This window comes from Stegodyphus dumicola, chromosome 4, assembly GCF_044657685.1.
Source record: "Stegodyphus dumicola isolate Sdum_Otavi_A_Nest chromosome 4, ASM4465768v1".
NCBI lineage: Eukaryota > Metazoa > Arthropoda > Arachnida > Araneae > Eresidae > Stegodyphus > Stegodyphus dumicola.
In genome coordinates this window covers 41,828,951-41,852,307 of record NC_140771.1, presented here as the reverse complement: position 1 = coordinate 41,852,307, position 23,357 = coordinate 41,828,951, and the positions used below count along the sequence as shown (strand labels likewise).

General features: G+C 32.2%; 2 protein-coding genes across 3 annotated transcripts in view; both read right to left on the bottom strand.

Annotated features, from left to right (window-relative positions):
* Ctr1A (Copper transporter 1A) overlaps positions 1-13,302 on the bottom strand; it is a 79,702-nt gene extending 66,400 nt beyond the window's left edge. The window contains exon 1 of the mRNA XM_035360252.2: positions 13,145-13,302. The gene's annotated coding sequence lies outside the window, so the exon portion shown is untranslated. The remainder of the gene's footprint in view (positions 1-13,144) is intronic.
* Positions 13,303-17,489: 4,187 nt separating this feature from the next.
* On the bottom strand, positions 17,490-22,372 carry LOC118195193 (THAP domain-containing protein 10-like). 2 transcript variants are annotated; one of them, XM_085814767.1, is made up of 3 exons: positions 22,117-22,372; positions 20,269-20,427; positions 20,067-20,137 (listed from the first exon to the last, which is right to left on the bottom strand). In XM_085814767.1, exons 1-2 carry the CDS (start codon positions 22,267-22,269, stop codon positions 20,380-20,382), a joined length of 201 nt encoding a protein of 66 aa, XP_085670893.1. In that variant the 5' UTR covers positions 22,270-22,372; the 3' UTR covers positions 20,067-20,137; positions 20,269-20,379. The 2 variants fall into 2 exon arrangements, with proteins under 2 accessions (XP_085670894.1, XP_085670893.1); XM_085814768.1 differs by lacking the exons at positions 20,067-20,137; positions 20,269-20,427 and adding an exon at positions 17,490-18,177.
* Between the last annotated feature and the right edge of the window lie 985 nt (positions 22,373-23,357).

Here is a 23,357-nt window from a genome sequence, read left to right as displayed (position 1 = left end):
TTACACAGCATTATAAATAATTGTTTTTCACAAAGATATCACAAAGAGAAGATAACAATGAAGCTCAATAATGTTCACAGACGTTCATGATGTACAGAGTAAAGATGCGTGATATAAGCAGTTCGCATTCTTGAAATGGACACTTTCAGAAACGGTAGCATCTAGTTTAAGTAGGAATTTTCTTCACTGCTCACACTATCTCCATAGTTCACTGGCAGACCTTGAGGTACTATTTTAAAGCATACAATGAAGACTTTCATCACAGACCATCTGTTGACACTTTAAGTCATTTATTTGTTTAATGGATAATTACCAGTTGCATAGAGCAACTGTAATCAGCATTGAAGATTCAGAATTCAGAGAGCAGATTAGCTAGCTTGACCACCCTATAAATCGGTCAAGCCTACAGCTATGGAAATGTGGTCCCATTTAGGGGGGGGGGGGTGTCACATTTCTAGATAATCCCATAAATGTGATTTCAGTCCATGAACTGAATATTTATGCGGACTGTCTAGAAGAGCACGTAGTTACTCTATCCCTGGTCCCTCCAAGATCACAAAATGTTCTGTAACAAAAATAAGAGCCCAACTGCGCGAATTAAGAATTTGGCATAGCCCAACTGGGCGAATTCAAATTTCCACCTTTGCTTGCCCAATGAATTTAACAAGCACATAGAGCGAAAGAAGTTTTCCTCTCCCCTTAGACACTAGAAGGAGTCTTCACACTTAGAAGACCCATCCCTTTCAAAAAGCTGACGGTTACTATTTAGTGTCACTTTTCAAAGCCAATAGCAGCCAACAGAAAAGAAAAGTAGAGAAATACACTCATGTCCATAAATTAAGGATAATGCAAAATTAATTATCAGGAAGAGTTAGAAGCAAAACAAATTTGACTTATTTGTAAAGCTTATTTATTAAACAAGAGGTAAAGAGCAAAAAAAGATGCTATATGTTTGATATTATTAAAAAAATTAGCGATTTTTTCTCCCTGGAGCAAATTACAAAAAAAAAAAAAAAAAAAAAAAAAAAAAAGCTATTTACAAAAAAACCAATATTACATGGTTGGTATGATTGTTAATGCATTGTATATCTCCCAGACGATGCAATACAGTACGTACAACGCCTAGGCATGCTGAGCATCAAGTTATCGATCTGATCTTACATTTTGGAACAACAAGCGTACATGTTGTTCCAGAATGAAGTCCCGATAGATTTGGCTTGTCATGGTTCCAATTTGAACATGCAGAGCAGTTCTGGAACCCAGAATAATTCCACCTCAAACGAGCACTCCTGCACCACCGTAACGGTGTCGTTCAATGATGTTTTCTTGGTGGTAACGGGTACCTGGAGCTCTCCATATGAAAGTCCGACGAGAATCAAACTGCAAGCTAAACCTGGACTCGTCGGAAAACATCACACAAGCCCACTGTTGCGGTGCCCACAATGCATGCTCTCTACTCCAGGCTAACCGCAGGCGACAGTGAGTTGCAGTAAGTGGAACGCATCTGACAGGTCTACGAGCATATAGAGCAATCTGCCCTAAGCGTCTGTACACGGTCTGCCTTGAAATTGTCGTACCAGTGGCTGAAGACAGCTGTCGAGACAGGTCTGAGGCTGTGCTCCGCCTGTTTCTTTTGGCAGTAACTGCCAAATACCGGTCCTCATTCGGCGTTGCAACTCTGGGGCGACCTGTGCTGTAACGTCTACTCACATTACCATCATCTTGGAATCGTTGCCAAAGTCTGGAGATGACATTCTGGGCAATTCCAAGTTTGTCTGATACTTCCAGTTGGGTACGCTCACATTCCAGACGGCCGATAATTCTACCACGTAAAAAATCATCCAAATGCGTCCTTTGTGTCATAACTATTCGGTTATTGCACTGAAATGCTTACAAAGCGCCTGCGAACAATTTTACTTCTTTGCCTGTATTCCTTATATATCACTCTCTTACACTCTCGTCATTGTGACGCACCATCAGTGTCATCTGGTTACTTCTGAAATTTGCATATGATTCTTGAAGATGTGTGTAGTGATTTTACAAGTGATATATTTATTTTAGACTTCGATTTCCGCGTGACTCCGAATTATCCTTAATTTATGGACATGAGTGTAGAATTAGACAACAGAAAAATAGAGAAATAGAATTACTTATCACAAGAACAAATAAAGAATATCTCATAATAAGCAGGCTAATTACTTGAATAACAGTAATAAATGTATGAGCTAGCAGAAAAATGAAAGGTATTAATTAGTAAATATAAATACTCGCATTAGAAACATCTTTCATTAATTAAAATACTAAAGCAAATAGTTTTAAAAATCAGATAATTATAAAGCATACAAATTATATTTCTTATAAATTACATCTGTTAATGCTACTATCGATTTAACATTTTTCTTTGGAGCTAAGGTGGTCGTAAGTACCGATTTCTCCTATCTACCCAGTTTTTATAAATTCATCAGAGCATTTAGACTTCAAATTATATCATTAATTTTCTTATTCAGGATACAATAAACCTTGCTGTGCTGACCACCTCCTCAAGCGGCCAGTATTTCTGCAAACATAAATAAAAATTAGTACCAAATTTCACCTCCCTAAGGACCATTACCACTGCCATCCATGCACAGTCATCTCAGGATAAGCTTACAATTTCTCTTACCTAGTCCCCTTCGGTGAAAACATGGAGGTAAGAAAAAAAGGAGTGGCCAAATGGCACTAGAAGTGAAGCACTGCTTCGAAGCTTCGGTCACTAGATGGGGTGTTCTTTGTTTACATTCAGAAGCTCGCTTGACAGTGTTCTGATAGTATTTCGACACACGACAGTTCCATACAAATCGAAAAAGGGACACTTTCGCATGAAAGAAACATTCATAGTGGGATGGATTCGTATAGTTTAGTGACATTTACGCAAAAAATCACATAATGGTTAACATAACTAACAACAGCGATTTTGATTATGAATTTGTTTTATAAAATTCTAAGCTGTTGAACTACAAAAATATAGATTTTAACAAAAATGTTATACTTAAAGAATGAAAACTTTTATTCCCTACTTTTATTTTATGTTCCAAATGCCAAAATGTTTTAAATAAAATAATTTTTTTTTCACATCCATATATTACTGTAGCATGTACCTTTTAAAATTTTTTAGAGGAGAGGCTTTACCGCTGCTCATTTTAAACTCATCGTTTTAATTTTATATATCTGAAAAATAATCACTTTGGGCTTACACGTTTTACTTATTTGGGTTAATTAAAAATAAAATCCTTATTTTATTCCCTTTCAGAAATGTTCAGAGAAAGTTAAGTACTATTTAAAGTATTTCGCTAATTTCTAATAATTCTCTAATTTAAAATGAACCGAATATAGCATTTATTATAAATTGACTTATATTTTTCGATTTAAAAGATGCCTCAGAAGCCAAAAAATCCTGTCATATTTAAGAAGTATTTTAGGAAGAAGCTCTATAAATAGAAAAGAAATAATGCATAATTTTAATATTAATAATACAATAGACTTTGATCTTAACTTTTGTACCTTAACCGAATAAAATCGAATTACCTTACCGGGAATTTTTTTCTAATGTAATTAACGAAAACTTGTGAAAATATTTCATTCAAATTAAACCATTCTGAGAAAACTGTTCTGTGAAAAGTATAGCATTTAATTCCGTTCAGAATGAAATGTTGTTTAAAAATATGTTGTTTTCATATACTTAGGACTCTGAAGTGTTGTAGAATATATACATTTAAATATTACAATAAATAATTTCTTATTTACAAATATATACATTTACAAATACATATAAATTACAAATACATATAAATGTATATATTAAAATATATACATTTATATGACATTTATATGTATATTTACGACGTAATTACAAAATATTTACATCCGATCGCGTCAAAACCCATTGAACTTAATATTAAATGACCCAATGTTTTGGTCACCACGTAGGGATCGCCAGTGCTTCAAAGCAGAGTACGGGAGAAACCTGTTTAGGGCCACTCCATCTTCTTACCATGTGTAAAAAGGCCCAACAGAGGTAAAAAGGCACACCAAGCGGTAAAAAACATGTACAGTACACTTCCGATTATCCGCGGAATTGGGTGGCGCGGCCGCCGCGGATAACAAAAAACGCGGATAATCCAAAAAAAGCTAAAAACGGGTATAGCAAATAAGAAAACAGTCATTCAAAATTTGAAAAATCGTTTTATGTACAATAAAACGTAAAATAAACAGCAGGAAATGTTTAACGAACGCTTAATATTTTAGCTTATTACGCTTAATATATTATCCCCATGAAGTCCAATTTCTCGAATTCCATGTCGCTGCTTAAAACGAGTCAACCAGCCAGAAGACGCATCAAAATTTTCTTTCAGGCCTAATAACTCAAAAAAGGATTTGCCTTCGCCGAAATGATAGGACTATTTACAGGAGTACCCTCTTTTCAAACTGGAGCTAACCACTCTGTCAATGCCATGTCTAGCTAATCAAAGATAGAACCCTTCATAGTTTTTCGCGTTTTCATTGCGGAAGCACTGTCCGACATTGATGCAAAGTTCACCAGTTTGTCTTTTTGCTTTAGAATGTCACGCACTGTTGTTTCCGCGATTCCATAATCCAATTCCATCTGCTGCCTTGTAGCGCCGTTTCCTACTTTGGAAATTAATTCTAGTTTTTGCGCAATCGTAAACACAACCTTCTTTCGTTTTCCTGACATTTTAAATCGGTAACGAAAAACACAAAACCAAAAAGTACAAGCACCGAATACAATAAAAGATAAGAAATTAACTCCGACCGGTTCGCAAACACTATCAGTCTTAAACTAACAATGACGAGTGGGAGGAAGTGGACGTGTCAGTAAGTTTAAGATGAGAGAGGGCGGTGGAGCGGGCACTGCAAGGGTGAGTAAGAAATCACTTACTCATCAGAGGGGAAGGTTCCGAGAAGGCCTAGGATATTTTTGCTATAAATAAGCACGATGTTAGCAAATTTAACGTTTCTCTCAGTTTTGTGAACATTTTTATTTTCTTTCCTTTACGCTTGTTTAAAAAAAAAAAAAAAAAAAAAACTTTGTACGGCAGGCGCGGATAATCGGGAGTCTACTGTAGTTCGGTTCGGAGTCCTGGCGAAAAAGTTGGCTGCATGGCCGTTTTCGAAATTTCTCCATGTGTAACGTGTATACTCCAAAAGCATGCCTCGCCCTAGGCAGGTAGCTCTTTTGCCATTAATTAAATAAACCAAACCCTTTCGGAAAAAAAAAACACGGCACGTCATTGGTATTGATGATCTTGATTTAGAGCATGGAAAGCGGCTTTAATTTACTCCATAGTTGCATAAATTCTGTATAAAAGAGTTTTTATCATTCATTTAAAATTTTTTATGTTTTTTTCGTCATGCATGTCGTTTTTGAAAAACACTTTATTACTTCTTCAGGCATGCCTAAGCACAGTTACGTCCAATAAATTATTATATTATCTATATACGTATGTATATGATAAACTTTACATTTAAATTTTGCTTCTCTCTACTTATCTGTTTCTAAGTTTTTGGAGAGGACTGTATAGTAGTAAGCAACGCAGAAAAAATTATTTTTTTAGAAAGCTAACTTAATTTATTTAATCATATCCAGTTCTTAGCAGTGCTATTTCAAAATACTTTTCAAAAAGATTAATATCTTAAAAGAGGGGTGAAACATCAAGACTTTTAAAACAATAAAACTTATCTTAAAAGGGTTCTCAACTTACTTTGTTTCATGCACCCTTTTGACCCTTTTCACCATACCTAATACATTAGATGAAAACTTAAAATTTGATGATAATTCAAAAGACAAGATTATTACAGGCATTACGAGTAAAAATGTATTTATAATATGCTTAAGTACTTAAAAAGGCATAGTTGATAATGGCAAAAGAAATTAAGCACATGAATTTTTTTAATTTGTGTGAATAACATATCCTTCAGAGTTAATAATTCCTTTAAAATATTCTCTATTACTCCAGTATTATCTATACTTTATCAAAAAAAATTGTAGTATATATTTGAATTGAAAAATATTTCTTTAAATTTTGTACACATCTAAAATAAAGGTTTTCATAAAACTGCATTTTGTAGGTTCAAAAAAATTTTTTTTTTTTTTTTAATTCTATAACATAAGAGAACTTACATTTTCATTAAAATGATTTTTATGATGAATTCAGAAAATGAAAATATTACAAATCTTTGTTTAATACAAAATTCTCTTCAGATGCTTACTTTACACACATTTCTATCCTCAAACTGGAAGTTAGAATAATAAAAAAATTAGCTGATATATTAATATTTTTAAAAAATACAGCTTAAATATGACAGCCTTTCATAAATATATTTATCCACATAATTTTTATTATCTTAAATTCTAGGTGCCTGTATTATTTAAATTTTTTATTATTTTATTACTGTTTAAAACTTTTTACTGGAATTAAAATAAAGATTATTATGAAAGACTATTAATCCATTTATATATTACTACTGTTATAAAAAATATGTAATTGTACATAAATTATGCATAATCCTGCTTTAAAAATCCTTTTTGTTGATTAATCATATTTCAAAATTGACTAGCTAAATTTAAATTAGAATATGAAAGTTAAATATATTTAAAGAAGGATTTATAGAAGAATAGAGGACTTTTTCATAAAGCCTTTTCCTTCTGCCATCATAAATAGAATTCAGTTATTAAAAATAATTTTCAAAATTTTGACATCATTTGATCAACCACAAAGCTGCTTAAAATCTCCCCAAGTTCAACTGTCAAATTATTTTCTCATTTACCAATAAAGTTTGTTGTTTGATCTGTTAAAGATGGCATCTCTAACCATTTAGTCATTATGGTTCAACATATAAGTGAAACTAAAAGATTGTTAGAATTTCATGTTAAGGAATACAAGTTTTATATTTGGAAAAGGAAAAATTAACAAAGTCTCGATAGCTATTCATAGCTAGGCAATTAACACACTTTTGGCTTTGGATCTATAAAAAAAATTATCCATAAAGCTTTTACAGCTGGGGAGCTGGATTTCCTTGAAGTCTTTTACATTCACAAAAATTTATCTTCATCAATTAATGACATTAATTCAAATCCAGTTCTTTCCAGTGCTTTCAAATTTTAATATCTTAGCTTTTTCACACTTCACTGCAGATGGTTTTATGTTCACTTTTGTCTTCCTATACCCACTGCTTTCTGTATAAAATGGTAATTCTGCAGAAAGCTTTTACTCCTGAAGAAGAAAGTTTACAGCTGAAGGCTCTTGACATTGATAAAATTTTATTCAAAATCTACGCCAAACTCAAGCAGCTTTTCTGCTTAATTTTAAATTAATGATAAGAATTTTTTATTTACAGCAAAACACACTAACTTTAAAAAATCTATCTAAAATGTTTGGGTCATTATAGTATGCTATATTACCATTCTTTTATTATGTATGCTATTTAGTAAGTGTTTCCATTGCACAAAACAATCTTTTACACAGCTCATAAGAAATTCAGAGAGTACTGCCATTTGACAAAGCACAAGATCTTAAATTTATCTTCAGATTTAATCAAATTGTAACTGCATAAGAAGTTGAATGATTTAAAAGCAATAAATACACTTCTTAATAATTTAAATCTTTATTTTTTAATAATTAATAATGTATATACCTGATAACATTTAAATATATTCTATTTATTTATCCAACTAATAAATTTTTGAACATAGCAAGATTATTGTAATTAATAAAAAATGCTTCTTAACAGCACACACCTTAGTAGAGAATTATTTGATTTATATCAGTCATTTAAATAATTTTTCTGTTATTCTTTCTTAAAATAAAGTATATGAACCCAGTTCAAAGAAATAAAAAAGTTGAATGCCAGGCTGGGAATGATCTTGCAAAGAAATGCCCCTAACAAATGAAACTACCAGTGTTATTTACAAATTTATATCCACTACTAAATGTTAAACATCTAAATAAATATAACACATCTGTACAAGGGAAGATTTTGAGAAAGGAATAGGCTACTGTACTTAATTAACCTAATAAATCATTCCAAAGATAAAGCAGTTACCTTTCATTTGAATACTGGGCATGACTGCATTTGGGCCCATCTCTTTTGATCTGCAATTGCCTCTAAACCAGGGATTCTCAACCAGGGAGAACCATTTCAGGAACAAAATGTGGTTAACTTTTTATTTAGCAGTTCAGCATTTAGTTTTAATTTATGAATATAAAACAAACTGCTTTCATTCAAGTTTTAGCATTTATCAACATTTTCTGTACTAGTTGTTCAAATAATAAAACACACTGAAAAATAATTTTAATATAAATAAATATATACGTATTTTTCAAATTCAGGAAAGGAGACAGGGGAATGAAGTTCTAGCAGGAAAGAAGATGGAGGAATGAAATTCTAGCAGTGGTGAAAGTGGTGCATGGGGGAAAAAGGGTTGAGAACCCTTTCTTTAAAATGCCATACCCTCTCTGTAGGGAAATGCACCCTTGTTTCTCACAATGCCTTGTCTGGCATTCCTCTTTATTCCTAGCACTGAGAGACATAAGACAACTTTTGAATTTTTCGTATTTGTTTCTGTTTTTGGTATCTCATATTTGCATTTTGTACTGCATCTCATTAATTCCTTGGGTAGAGAGTAGACTTTAAGGCACCCCTTGTATTATGGCAAAGTTGTTTGATTTATTGTCAAGTTGTTGTTTCATTTATGGTAGCCCAAGTAGTTGAATGTTATGGAAACCCTATTGTGACGTAATCCGGTGCATGATTCTGGGAATTTTTTAATCATGGGATGTTTTGTAAGCGTTTTTGTGGTGTGTGTTGGTTTGATTCTTTAGACGGTAGAATGGCCGAATGTTGTAAGATTAATTTGAAGTTTCTGTACGATTTGGAGCGAAAGCTTTAATTGACTGGTGTGTAAATGAAGGTTTACATAGTAGCCATTATAAGTGTCCTGTATGTAGGAAGAATATGCGTCTAGTTGAATGTAAAACCTGTTTAGATGGATTTGAATGGGTTTGTAGGAAGAAAGGTTCAGATGGATTTGAATGGGTTTGTAGGAAGAAAGGTTCAGATGGTCACTATGTGAAGCGTTCGATCAGAAAGAGTACCTGGTTTGAAAAAGTCATTTGAGTATGATTTATATTTTGATTTTTACGTAGCTCTGGGTGTACGAAGCGAACTCGAAAATCATGGTAAGTGAATATTTGCTTTTGGTAGTGCTTAAATGTATAACATGTTTTTCCTTTTTTATGTTATTTTATTGTTCGGTTTAAAATGTATTTTATTGAGATTATGTATTTTTTGTGTGCCTATATTGTAGAATTTGGTGCTCCTTTGACTTTTTAAGTGAAAATATATCGATGTGTAGATGGACAAAGTAAAGGGAGTGTGCAATGAAAGTTTGTGCAATTCTGAGATTTTTTTTTAAGTGAAAATATGTTGACGTGTACATGGATAAAGTTAAAAGAGTGCGCAATGCCATTTTTGTGCAATTCGAGGATTTTTTTTTAAGTGAAAATAGGTTGATGTGTACATGGATAAAGTCAAAGGAGTGCGCAATGCCATTTTTGTGCAATTAGGGGATTTTTTTTTAAGTGAAAATAAGTCGATGTGTACATGGATACAGAGTTTGTGCAATTGTTTATTTTGTTATTTTGGCTTTTTAAGCCAAAATAACGAGTCAAAGAATTACACAAAATCGATATCCATGTGCCGCGTACCGCCAAGTTTCGCCAAGGGGTACCCTAAACTATACTTTTACCAATTCCTTTTCATCTCTGTCTGAGGGCTTCTGTCCATAGAAATTTTGCATTTCTGGGGGGGGGGAATATCTGACTATGAAGAATGCTGTTTGCATTTTGATGGGAAAAAAATTATCCGGCCATGAAGAATGCTATTTAAAATAGCAAGGAATCATCATTATCATTATCAATATCATTGAAGTCACTGATATTTTTTTATTTATTTATTTTTCATTTATTTTATATTTTCATTCAATTTTTTTATATGTTAATTTACTATATCTCCATTTACGATTAGTTAAACTTACTTATATTTTGACATTTCATTTAAATTTCAATTATGAACTATTTTTTGCTATATTAACTTACTTCATTTGCTTAATTCTCATAGCTATTCGTAGCACTCAGGTGCTAATTTCTCACTTCTAATTTTAGAAATTAGGCCCTGAATACGGGCAATCTACCAATGTTTAGTGCTGTGGCCACTCAACCTCTGATCAACTTGAGTAATGATATTTGCCATTAAATCATTATAAAACATATCTGCTATTTCTGTGTTTAACTTAATGTTTAACACTGGAGTAAAATACTTATGTCAAGATTTTAAGCTAAACCATTATAAAACCTATCTACTATTTATGTATTTAACTTATGTTTAACACTGGAGCAAAATACTTATTTCAAGATTTTAAGTTAAACTAATGCAAGAAAACTTGTGATCATTCATCATTTCTTTTAAATATGCAAAATGTGTTTTATTTATTTATTTTATTTGTTTATTATCTATTTTAATTTTTACCATAACACTCCTTGCATAGTAAATTTTCTGTTGACTCCCCAATTTTTTCTAAATATTTAATTTTCAGCAAATGTTTATGAGTGTTTAAATTAAATGGAGCTTTCTAATGCAAAAAGCTTTCCCATCCCTGAACTGAATTTATCATGAAAGACAGTTAAGAAATAAAACAAATAACAAAGTTCGAACTTCTATATACTCAGAATATTAAAGTAAACATTTAAGCCATACTTAAATTTCTAAATATCCAGAAAATATCTGTAGTACAGAGATGGTGCATGAACTTATGTTATCTGTAGTTGCCAGAATTGGTAAATTTAATAGCCTAATTTGTAATGCTAACATTTCAAATGCTTTTGCAACTACTTTAACAAGAAAATACCTAGTTTGCTAAAATAATCAATTCTTAACAATGTAAAAAAAGGTGCATTTATTCTGCATATACAAGTACAAAACTACTTGTACAAAGCACATATATAAAATCATTAACATGAACAAGAGAGACATAATTACTTAAAATTAGATATATGTACAAATATTATCACAAATAACATTAAAATACTACATCTGAAGAATGAAATAGCTATTTTAAAACATTAAAAGGATTTTTTTACTAATAACAAGCAAGACTAAATATATATATATAAACTTTATGGGGTGATAGAACACATCTATAAAAGCAATATTCATCATAGAAAGTTTGGGTGGAATACAAACGACAAGGCTCATAGATTAGCCTTTTGATGTCACAGGAAAAAGTCCAAGAGAGGCGGTAATCTTGGTGGCCAAGCTATTGGGCCACCTCGACCAATTCATCTTCCTGGAAATTTCATGATTCATATAAGCAGCCATCCTCTCAGCAATCCATGGTAGAAAATCTCGTTGGGTGTGAAGATCGACTCTTCTTATATTGTTTACAATGCCACCTAGTGACTGTGACTTGTCGTTTGTATTCCGCCCTAACTTTCTATGATGAATATTGCTTTTATAGATGTGTTCTATCACCCCATACAGTTTATAAATAAATATATATATATATAGTTATATTATGGATCTAGTTATCATGATTGCCGCTGTTTCCAGCGATACTCGGGAAATGCCTAGTGTTCACAGACATGCATCAGTCTTTATCCCACGATATAACTTTTGCTAGGAATACTATCCCGCAGGTGTGAAGCCTGCATTTCAGGCAGCAGAAGAGCTTTTGGGAATTTTCTTTGAGCATGTACACCAATTACATTCAAGTTAATAAAATGTTTTCTGAAGAGCCTTTCCTTCTTGCATTAATTCTTTAAATTTGACAGTGGAAAACTACTTTTTAACTTCTCTCCACTTGCGTTTTAATCATATACTCTATGACGAATATTGCTCAAATAGCTATATTCTACCAGCCATAAAGTTTTGTCCACTTTTTCAGATTCACCCGACATACATATGATATTATTTAAGTCAAGAGATTTCATTAGAATGTTTTTCCTTTTTGTATTTTTTAAATTTTTGTTTCCTTTCAAGTCTGAATTTTGTTGGGCTATATTTTTGATTATTTGAGCATGGGTGATTAGTTATAATATTTTGAATTTGTTCAATCCAACAGTCAAAAATGATGAGTCTGTTTGGAACATCAAATATGAATAATTAATTTACAGTTTACCTTTTGTCCTTTAAAAAAAATTCTTTTACATATTAAAAAAACTTTTTAAAAATTTAATGCTTACTCTTAAGATTATTCTAAGAATAAGACAGACTAACTTTTTAATTTATTTACAAAAAAAAAAAAAAAAAAAAAAAAAAACTTTTACCACAGTTTTTTTAAGTACTTCCAGGACAGTTCCATTTCCTAACAATTTTTTTTCGTAAAATTACCAAATTTTTCAATAAGCTGTTTAAGTGCTAGAATTTATTATTTTATTCCTAATTATTATACAAACACATTTCTTTGGAACAAAACGAAGTAAGTTCTATAAATGTATTTTTATCTAAAGAAATTTAAATTTATCTGCACAAAAATCAGATTTTACATAAGAATTTAAAAGTTTTTATACAAAGAAAATCTATTAGCATAAAAGCAGCACGGTATGTATTATGAAAGATATAAAATAATAAAAATTCGATACATAGTTTTTAACACAAACCACGAGATAACTTTTGCTAGGAATATTACAAGAAAAAAAAAGGGAGCAGATTAGCAAGGTCAACAAAAAATATTGTCTAGCAAAAAAGAAAACTTTACCGAAAATAAAATCACCTTTCTTCATCGTTCACTACTTAAAATATAAAATTTTCTGACCTGGGTTTATTTAATCACCATATATTTCTGCTCACGATATCTTAAATTTTAAGCAAATTTAGTGCAATAGCAAAAATATGCAACTTAATTGTAAACATCATTTCTAATTATAATAAACTAGAAAAGTTTCTTTTCTAAATTCAAGAATCGAATGATAGGCTATAATGAAGAGCCTAATTCAGTTACACTTTGCTGACAATATTTTTCCAACATTTAAATGTTAAATTACCGATCTACTGCTATATACTTACAAAAAACAAAGTGATACACACTTACTTAAATACGTATTTGATTTTAAAAGCACAATACTCCAAAGTTCTTAAACTAACCCGCTACAAAAGCGGGTAAACGATTGACACACGAGTTGTCCGCGAGTACCCACAGCATATGTTTACAATGTCAAAGTGAGCAGAATGAAAAACTTCAGCAATGGAACAACCTCAGACAATCTGTTGCCAATTCTGCACTTCCTAATACTCAATCGTCCACTTACAAAGATGAAATTATTTTATTTCCCTACTGATGAATGCATTTGCACCTCACATCAGAGAGATGTCAGGGCATATTATTGTAGTTACTTAAAAGAGATTTGTGGGAAAATATGCCGTAACTATTAATATAAATTCTTAGTAACTTTTTATACATTAACAGCTAATGTATGGTGACCAGATTTCGAAGTTGGAAATTCGGGGTATGTAATTTTTTTAACAAATATAAACTAAATCAAAACGCAGCATTATTTTTTTAAAAAAATATTAAATTTTTAACGCTTTTAAATTATTTTGATGAAGTAGCTTTATTCTCTGAAGCATGAAGCTTAGGGCATCTTTTTCTTTTTTGATCTTCGTATAAAAGTCCGTGCAATTTTCAGCAAAATTTAAGGCATTGAGCTGATAAGACGTTTTTCCCCTCCACTCCTGAAGTTTTGCTGTTCTACTTAAATTTTGAGTGAGTATGTTCTTTTGTTTCTTATTGTTATTCGCTAGCTGAAAGGTTATTTACTATCGACTGACTCTTGGTTATCTTTACGACTGACTCTAGCTGAATAGGGCAAATTTTGCTCATCGATGACTGACTCCCTCATTGATTATCTGACGATTTACGACATGGCTATAGACACGGACTGTTTTAAAGAAATGGAAACTCTTAAAAACTTAGAAAGGATATGGAAATTTTCAAATCTAAACTCCGTGAGAAACCCTCGGAAGAGGAAACTAAAATGTAAAAAAGTTTAGAATCCCAGTTCACTCCATCTGAAACTTTAGTTCTTATGCTTCTCGCAAATAAACAAGCTACAATGGAGGCTATTACTAAAAATGTACCATTATTTAGCGGCGGAAAAGATAAAAGTGACTCCAGCACCTTGAAATAAAAATGCGAGAAAGCTATCTGACTCAGATGATAACCTTCCCCCTACACAACTCAGCAATAAATTCCATGCACTAAGCATAGATCAAAATCTTGACATCCCCATGCCGATGCTAATCGCACTCGCTTAAGCTATTCGCACCAACATTAACCACGCATGCGCATTGAGTTGTCAGACCATCATTTGAACCCAATCGAAATTTGATTCTACGTACGTGAAATGCCTAAATGTTGTAGTGAATCTACAGAGTAGAGATAATTATTCACAAAGTTCGGTTTCGATACCTCCGATAAAGCAGAGAAACATACGACATGATTGTCTTCCTTAATGCCTTTTGGGGAGGTCCCCTATGACAGGCCCTCCCTCGGCGCGGCGCATAAGGCACTCCCTACTTATGCGGCCAACAGGCTCGACACCCTGCCATGACTGGTCTCAAGGGTAATTGATCACGGAGGAAGTTATATGCCATCACAGAAAATAGAATCATCGCTTATACGTGGTCCGTTCAAGCGTGACAAAAACCGTACGGGTGTCTTCAAGACTTGGACAGCGTGTATCATAGATTTTTTTTAAGGTATCACTGGCTACAGGTAATCCAAATCATGTATAAGCAGCCGCAAAGTTGCTTGTTCTCAGCCTGTTAGCTAGAGTTCTGTCCTTGGAAGTTATTGCTTAGATTTAGCTCATATAGCTAGCTATTGCACTACTCCGTGCTAGTCATAATATGAAAATGAGCATTGAATAGCTAAGGGAAACTCTCAAGTAACTTCTTGAGTAAATATGGATATAGTACTTGAGAGACTTTTAATTTGTAAGCAAAATATACATATAGGGCCCTAGTCTGGACACCGTCGAGATAGAAGAACGGGTCGCTTTTTGCTATCTACTCGACAGAGAGCGAGTCTGGTGTCATCGTCTCGATCATTACAGAGATCGACGCGTCAGAAATTTTTCCGTCAGCTGGACAGCTGCCGTTTAAGTTTCTGACTGTCGTTTTAGAGCTAAACTGAGGTAAGGCTCCTCTAAACCAGGCTGAATCACCAACTTTTCTCTCTTGGCGAGGGAGGGAACGCGCTACCAATTTTGGCGCGTTTATCGCACACGCTGGCTGAATGTCTGCTGTTTTTTTTTTTAAAGATTTATTTTATAGACGCGCGGCATTCAGCGCACATAAACTTTTCGGATAATTAATTAATTCTCGAATAGTATATAGACGTTTTCACTTAAGTAAAAATTTCGCGTATATTTTGTAAACATATTCAAAATAACTTATTCTTTAGATGTTTCAGTTTCGTTAGCAGACTAAAATAAATAAGATATGAATAAAAACTTTCAATAGTGTCAAATGGGGAAATAGTTAAAGCGTAGAGTGTGCAAATAAATTTATCTTAATGACATTTTAACAAAAATTTCCATAAAAACACTGTAAATTCATACTAAAAAAATAACTTAAGAATATGTTGTCATTTTAGTCTGAGGTATATGGAAATAATTGTGCAAGACTCTGAAGAAACACTTTCTTTTAAATGTGTGAAATATTTCATAACATATATGGAAGAAGAAAGTACAGCATTCTGTGTTTTGGATGACTTTCACCAAATGTAATATAAATACGAACTAGAAACCGTAATAAAAAGTCCTTCCTCTCCAATCAGATCACCTTTGTGTTGCATTGTATTTGTAATACTTCTAAAAATCCAATTTTTACCTAAATTAAAAAACAGTTATTCCATAAAAGATAATAAATTTGAACGTATATAGAATGAATTTTGTAATTTGAGTTATGTTACAAAATAATTCATAGTTTATATATTTTATACTAATAATTTAGATAAAACCTGTCCAATTTAAGAATGTGTGTTAACCACATTCTTAAATTGTAAAAGGACGACTTAACCACATGTAATTCATTTCAAAGCATAAAAGAAAACTTATTTTTTATTTTACACAGCAACAGCATTTTCATGCAGTCAAGTTTTTTTAATTGTTAGTTATTATACATAATACTTAATTTTTAACACATTCTTATTAGAAAGCATAACTAAGAAACTTCTTTTTAAAGCCCCACAGTAATTGCAAAGAATGTCGTTAAATTTACAAAAGTATTGAAGATATATTGAACAGCATTATAACAAGAAACTACTGTACAAAATATGTAAATTTAACATAACTTCTTTTTTAGTATTTGCATAGTTTCCTCCAAATGAACCTTAATGGGAAGTTATCTTGCAAAAATTTAAAAGTATTAAAATGGCCTCTATTTAAGATGTAACTGCATTTATAATTATTTTGTAATTGTGAATAGATTATATTATTGCAATTAGATTATGCACTTACAACATAATTGCATAAAGTAATGAAATTAAGAGTTCACAGATACAATGCAATATAATTACAAAGCAATTATCTAAATTGTAATTATAATCACTTATTTAATACCACAATATTATTACAATCACAATGTAATTTAAATTGGGTACTATATTTGTATACCCTCCACTCAAAAGGAGGTACTGATAAGCCTGGAAGTTATTATCAACGAAAAGCCTGTTCAGGACAGTTTGATGACAATTTCCACCGGGTGAAAAGTACATTCTTAAGCCCAGGCAAATCATGACAATAAAAATCATTTAGTCTCATGATTCACTATATTTCAAACCCTGAATTTGAATTCTGCACCAAATTATTTACCTATATTTTAATATACTTTATGAATTATTAGAAGCGATATGGCAAATATCTTCTAAAAATAACTGTAAAATATTTGTATCCATTAATTGATTCAGATACACACTTTTATTATTTAAGTATATCAAAATAACAGTTTCATGTTCCTGAAATACAAAAGTTATGAAAAAAGTTAAAGTAATATTCTTAGAAGCATATGATATTAGTCACCAGCTGCAAAACAGTTAATTTTTTGCCCTAAATACAAGTTTATTACACAGTAGTCATACGTGTAACTTAATAACATGGTATATAAAAAATTAATGATAATAAGTTTATCAGAAATGAATTAATTCTGCAAATAAACTTTCTGCATTTGAAAATTTTCTACACCTGAGGGGAGGGAGAGATCTAGTAAAATTAGATTTATTATAACTTCAGTTGGACCAAATACCTTCTCTCTCTATATATATATGCATCACTAAAGAAATAAATAAAATTATCATGCTTAAAAAACAGATGTACCATACCAGTTTTTTTCCCCTTGTTACCCTTTACTTTGAGAAATAACAAACAGTACAACGCTGAAAAATACTATCTTTGAAATTTTATTTAAATGAAGAAACACACACCATCTTTTTATTTAAGCATTACACTTCAAAAACAGATACACATACCAATTTATTTTCACTAGCCTTTATACTAATAACATGCCATATAAAAATGAAAAGAATTATCCTTGAAATTTAGATAAAATGAAGTAACACTATGAAAAATTTATGCACACGGACATTTTTTTTCTATTGCATGTTGTCTGACATGATCCACAAGTGCCTAAAAATGTACCCAAGGAAACACATTTCAATATTAACAAAAAATTGTTTACAGATTAAAATTCATTCATTTCATACCAGTATTATAAAGATCATGCATGAAACAAATCTGCTTTCCCATACTTTTAAATAAAACTGAACTGAAATTTTATACTGGAAAATATGCTATATTTCTATATATTAGAAACAAGAAAATAATACCATAATAATATACTCATAGCCTAGCAGAAAGTAACATATATAACATCAAACACAGAAATTTATATACTCGTAGCCTAAGAAAAAGTAATACATATTACATAAAACACATAAATTATTTAATATCAAACATACATACCTTCTAAAATTATTTTACTTTTTGTTTCTTATTGGCCGATGCTGATGAATATGAAACGTTATGGGCTCTTTTGTTGATAAGATGCTGTGTAAGGCCTTTGCATCTAGTAATAAAAAAATTATCAATAATTACTTTCTTAAGATTACAGCATTCTGGCATGGCCACATGCGTACATTTATCAATTATTCTTTCAACTAATTCTTTTGTGATGGCTGATTGTAAACGAAGGAGTACATCTTTACATTTTTGAAATTCTCGTTCAGCTTCCCTACATATTTGATACATTCCTGAAGAGATGACCTTCAGTCCACCTTTATTGCTATGTTTTGTAAGAATTGTGCAATGCTCGGGTATGTCAGGTTCCAGCATGTCCTCTGAAATGGTCATAGCTGTTTTACAATTTTCACATATGCTTTTTTTTTCAACAACTTATTATATATGGCTCCTGCGATGTAATGTATATCATTTTCTTCCGCAGCTGGGGGCAAGCGACGTTTCACTGCCACTGCAGAAGAGGTAGATGGCACTACAGAATTGGAGATAGGATGCAAGACCTCCTTTCTGATAGCAACCTCTAATTCAGAAGCATCAAAGAGGCTGTGGTCACTTTCAGAACAATAATTTGGATTATTGATATCTGAAATGAACTGTGATAGGCACACTAATTTCAGTGCTCTCTTGGCTTGCAAAGCAGTAGGCTTTGCACCCAACTTTCGTCTAATCTGTGAAAAGGCATTTTCCAGCGCATCTTGTGTCAACCTGCCTGGTAAGAAAAATGTAAACCCCTCGGAAAATAATTCTTTTGAGAGTTTCACAACACTCAATGTGCTCATAATAATGCCAGTTTGAAATGGCTTCCATGCTTTCCCAAACTGAACAGTTTCAGTCACATGAATGAATTTCAATAAAATATTAAATTTCTCATCTTGATTTTTGATAGTGATGCCTTTTTTTGGATGCCTTGTAGTCATAATTGTAAACCATTCTGCTACAAGTCTCAGCCACCATGCAGAAGTTAATGCTTCTTTTGCAACTTGGTGTAAAATACCTGCTTTTTCAATAGCAGCAGCTGTTTTTACAGAAAACAATTGCACAGCAGATGCCCCATTCATCGAGGAAAAGTGTGTTGGGAAGAGATGAACTCTGTTCAAGTGATGTAGAGATCTCAGGGCAGCATCTGCTTCTATCTCACTTGACCAGAGTCGTTTCACATACACTGAAGATACTATCCTCGATGGCAAGGCATGCTGGTGGCGAAATTCCTCTGGTAATATTATAATACTTGAAAGAAATGTATTTCTCATATTTTTAATGAGATGTGGTACATCTGCAATACTGTGAATGAAAACATCAGGTCCTCCAATGTTGTAATTTGTCTTCCTATCTCTCCTAGAGACAGACACATCCAATGACGACCACATTGCTCTGTTATTGCTTCCCATATCTGAAACAGAGGCTCTTACAGTTAAACCTATTTCTGTAGCTGCTACTACAGTTCTATGAATTAGATCTTTCATGTCAGAACCTGATGTTGAAGGCCCTGTTAATTCATTGGCAACAATCTGTTTCCATGATGTTTTAAGGCCTCTAAGCATTACAATAGTGTAATGCTTAGCTTCCTAACGTAACATTTCCAATGAATGACTTAGACGATGTATCAAAATCTTGATATGAAGCTATTTCCATTTCGTCAACTAAAAGGCAGCAGTTCCTATCAAGAGCATCCAATGAATGAACTTTTGTCTTGAGGAAAAAAAACAAATTTTCTAAAATGCCGAAATTAATTTTTATGTCCCTAATCCTCCTGTTCAAGGTACTGTACGATGGTGCTGGATATCCAGTACTTCTGAGGTAATTATATCCATGTTTGCTCAAAGCAAATCGCATCTTCAGTCCTTTTATAATGGACTTTTCTGACCAGTTCCTTTTTGACTGCACAGCAAGGTAACTTCCTACTTGCTCATCGGACAAAAATGATGTCAATTTTGCACCTTTTTCTTGAAGCTGTTGCTCAAGGAATTCTATTTTTTTAACAACTCTTCATTTGAAGCAGGTAGAGTTTCCTAAATTCAAAAAGAAATAGTAAACATGTTATGCTGTGATTATTTTTTTAAACAATGGTTGACTGAATTAATATATTTGTAATAACAATGATTTTTTCAACAATTTTTTTGGAGAATATTAAATAATTTACCACTTCAGTATTTGGCTTAGGACATCTTACTTCTCTTATCCTCTTGTCAGTTACAGATGGTGGTGGATTTGGAATGCTAAAGAGTGTTGGTACTGCAGTTTTTCTTAGTTTTTAACTATCTTTGCATAGTGACTCAAATTGAGATTCCTCAAAATGATCCTGTAAATACATAAAGTAATAAAAAAAGTATACAAAATAAATAAAAGTACAAAAAACAAACCACACGAAAGAAATGTGAGAAAAGTGTTTCACACAGTGAGGTTGTGCCAAAGGCAGCAAGCATGAACTGTAAGTAAGTATAGGCAATAAATAAATATGCAGGTAATTAAATTAGGCCCAGTATTATAAAAAACTGAAACAATAAACAAACCATGTCTAACATATCAGCAGCAGCATCTTGTAAGCTTGGGCAGAATTTAATTATCCAATATTTATTTTTTGCCTATAATTTAAAGTGTTCTTTAGAACATTATCCAAAAATTAAATGAAGTAGTGTTTTGCTATAAAATTAAAAACAACTAAAATAAAACTTTATATTTCTTGCTATAGTGCTCTTACAATAGATAAGAAAATATGAGTTCACTTCACCCAACTTTTAAGATACTAGGCCGATAAATACATTTATAATTAGAGCAGACTATGATTCTTGTTATAATTGTAGTAATGTTTATTGCTTTAATTGAAATATTTAATTTTTAATTATCTAATCATTCAAAACATAGGCCTAATTTCGAAGCACAGTGCCAACATGCATTTTAAAAAGCATCAAGGCCAGTTTAAACGACAATTTTTTAAATTACATCCCCACAGACATATCCAATTAAAGTTATTAAAAACTCTAGAACGTAGTTCAGTAGCTTTCTGAATTTGTAGGCAATTTCTTATTTAGAGATGACAACACAAAATAACGCTTCAGAAAATATTATTTATCATGTATAAAAATCTGCTTTGTAACACATATCAGTAGTAACTGTTTATCAATGTCATGAGGATTTAATTTGACGAGATCACATTCTTTAGAAGTATCAAATTCATGAAAGGATTTTGGCTTGGCCTTTGAAATTCATCATTATAGGCAGATTTATTTGATTGTTATGCATGCATTAAACATTACACATGCATTAAAAACACTACAATTATTTTTGAAAAATACACATGCAGTTTCACAAGTTTTCTGTGCTTATTTGAATGTTCTGCATTCATTTCTAAATCTTTACTCCATTGCCAAATTGTATAATACTGTGATTATAAATATATGGTACTTGCAATTATTGAAGTCAGATTATATATATTTTGTCTCATACTATTCAATTTATTCTATTGACTTCAGATGTCAATGTCAAAATTCTGGAAGTTATTTTAACCAAGAAACATTAGTGGGCACCGTGCATAAAAAACTGATCTAACTTTTTAACAAAAGTGATTATAAAATAAAGAAAAAAATTATATATCATTCCAACGATATTGCAACTATAGTATAATGTTACATATATCTTTAGCAAACATTCAGATTTTATCTTGACTTTCCAAATTATGATTTGTTTTTTAATAAATTTCAATATGCTAATGATTTTCATGTTACATTAGTATAATTTCCACAATTAGCACAGGAAAACAAAATTTGCGCTTTATATTAGAAGAGAAATTTCTTTTCCACATTCAAAACATCCACATTGGCGATGTTTGGCGACGGGTACATTAACCCTAGACTAATTTAATTATAGCTATTATTACAGAAATTAGCAGATACTTAGGTTATTGTACACAAGAATTTCACTTTACTTACACATTATAAACATCAGAGAAGATATAAACTCTAAATCAAGGCGTAATTAACATTATACTTACTAAGCAAATTTCAGCGCTTGGACCAGGTTTCCAATTGTCTCTTCGGCAATTATTTACCCATATTTTTCTTCTTTCTTCATTTTTAGGAAATTTTACCAATGTATGACCTTTCCGTGAATGATTTGAACAATTAATAGCTGCACATCCGCCCATTTTACACAAAAAAAAACACAAAAAATTGTTGCACCGTAACTACACAGCCGCCATTTAATCTCCCACTTGGGATAGCGAATGCCTGATGATTCAGCCTGGTATATAGGAGCCTTAGCCAGACTCGCTCTTCCTTCTGCTGTCGAGTGGAAAGAGAATCCCGATTGGTTTTCCGATATCGATCTCGACCGGTGTCCAGACTAGACCCCATAGGTATTTACAAATTACGAGCCGCCCAGACGGTATAGTGGTTAGGAAAGCCTACTTCGATACCGAAGGCCCGGGTTTGAATACCGGACAAGGCATGGACGTTTGTAAATACACTGCTGGGCAGACATGTTGGATGTGTTTGTGTGAGCTTTCGGAAAAATCGTCTATATATGGTGTATTTTGATTTTGTGAATGTGGTAGTTATGATTCCTTTAGATGTTCCGGTTTCCGTAGTGGTGCTTTTTATTGGATTCAGGCGCATATTGACGAAGATATAAGCATATAACGAAGATATAAGATATAAGCATATAAAAGTTATAAGTCTTATCCGGAGGTCATTAGGTTATGTTAAGGTTATGCTTTTTCTACTTAAATAGACTGTGCAAAGTACTTTTGTCGATATATTTGGATTCACTACACCTTTATCTATTGGAATACTGAATTTTATTGAAATGCATGGCGTATTTTTCACTTTATGAGCATTTTACGCTCGTATACGATGCAGCCTTGACGCAATTTTGAAAATTATCGCCAACACCAAAAATGACCCAAAGAACGTCTATATGTATACACTATGTATATAGTGATAGTATATAGTGTATAGTACTATGTATATATATTCTTTGAATGACCCGTTTACTACTCATCGTATATGTCCCGTTTTTACTGCTCATCATGGAAGTCGCCAAAAGTAGCCAAATCCCGTGTGCACCGGATACTAGGATTAAACGCATTTTACTTTTCGAATAGGCTGTTAGGCCTAGTGTGGCCGCCGTTTGTTTCGGAGATCGGAGATCATCATTCGTTAAGTGGTGTTCGACCCGAAGGGCTTTTACCACTGCATGTTTATCATTTCCCTAAGGACCTGTAAAAGTTCGTTA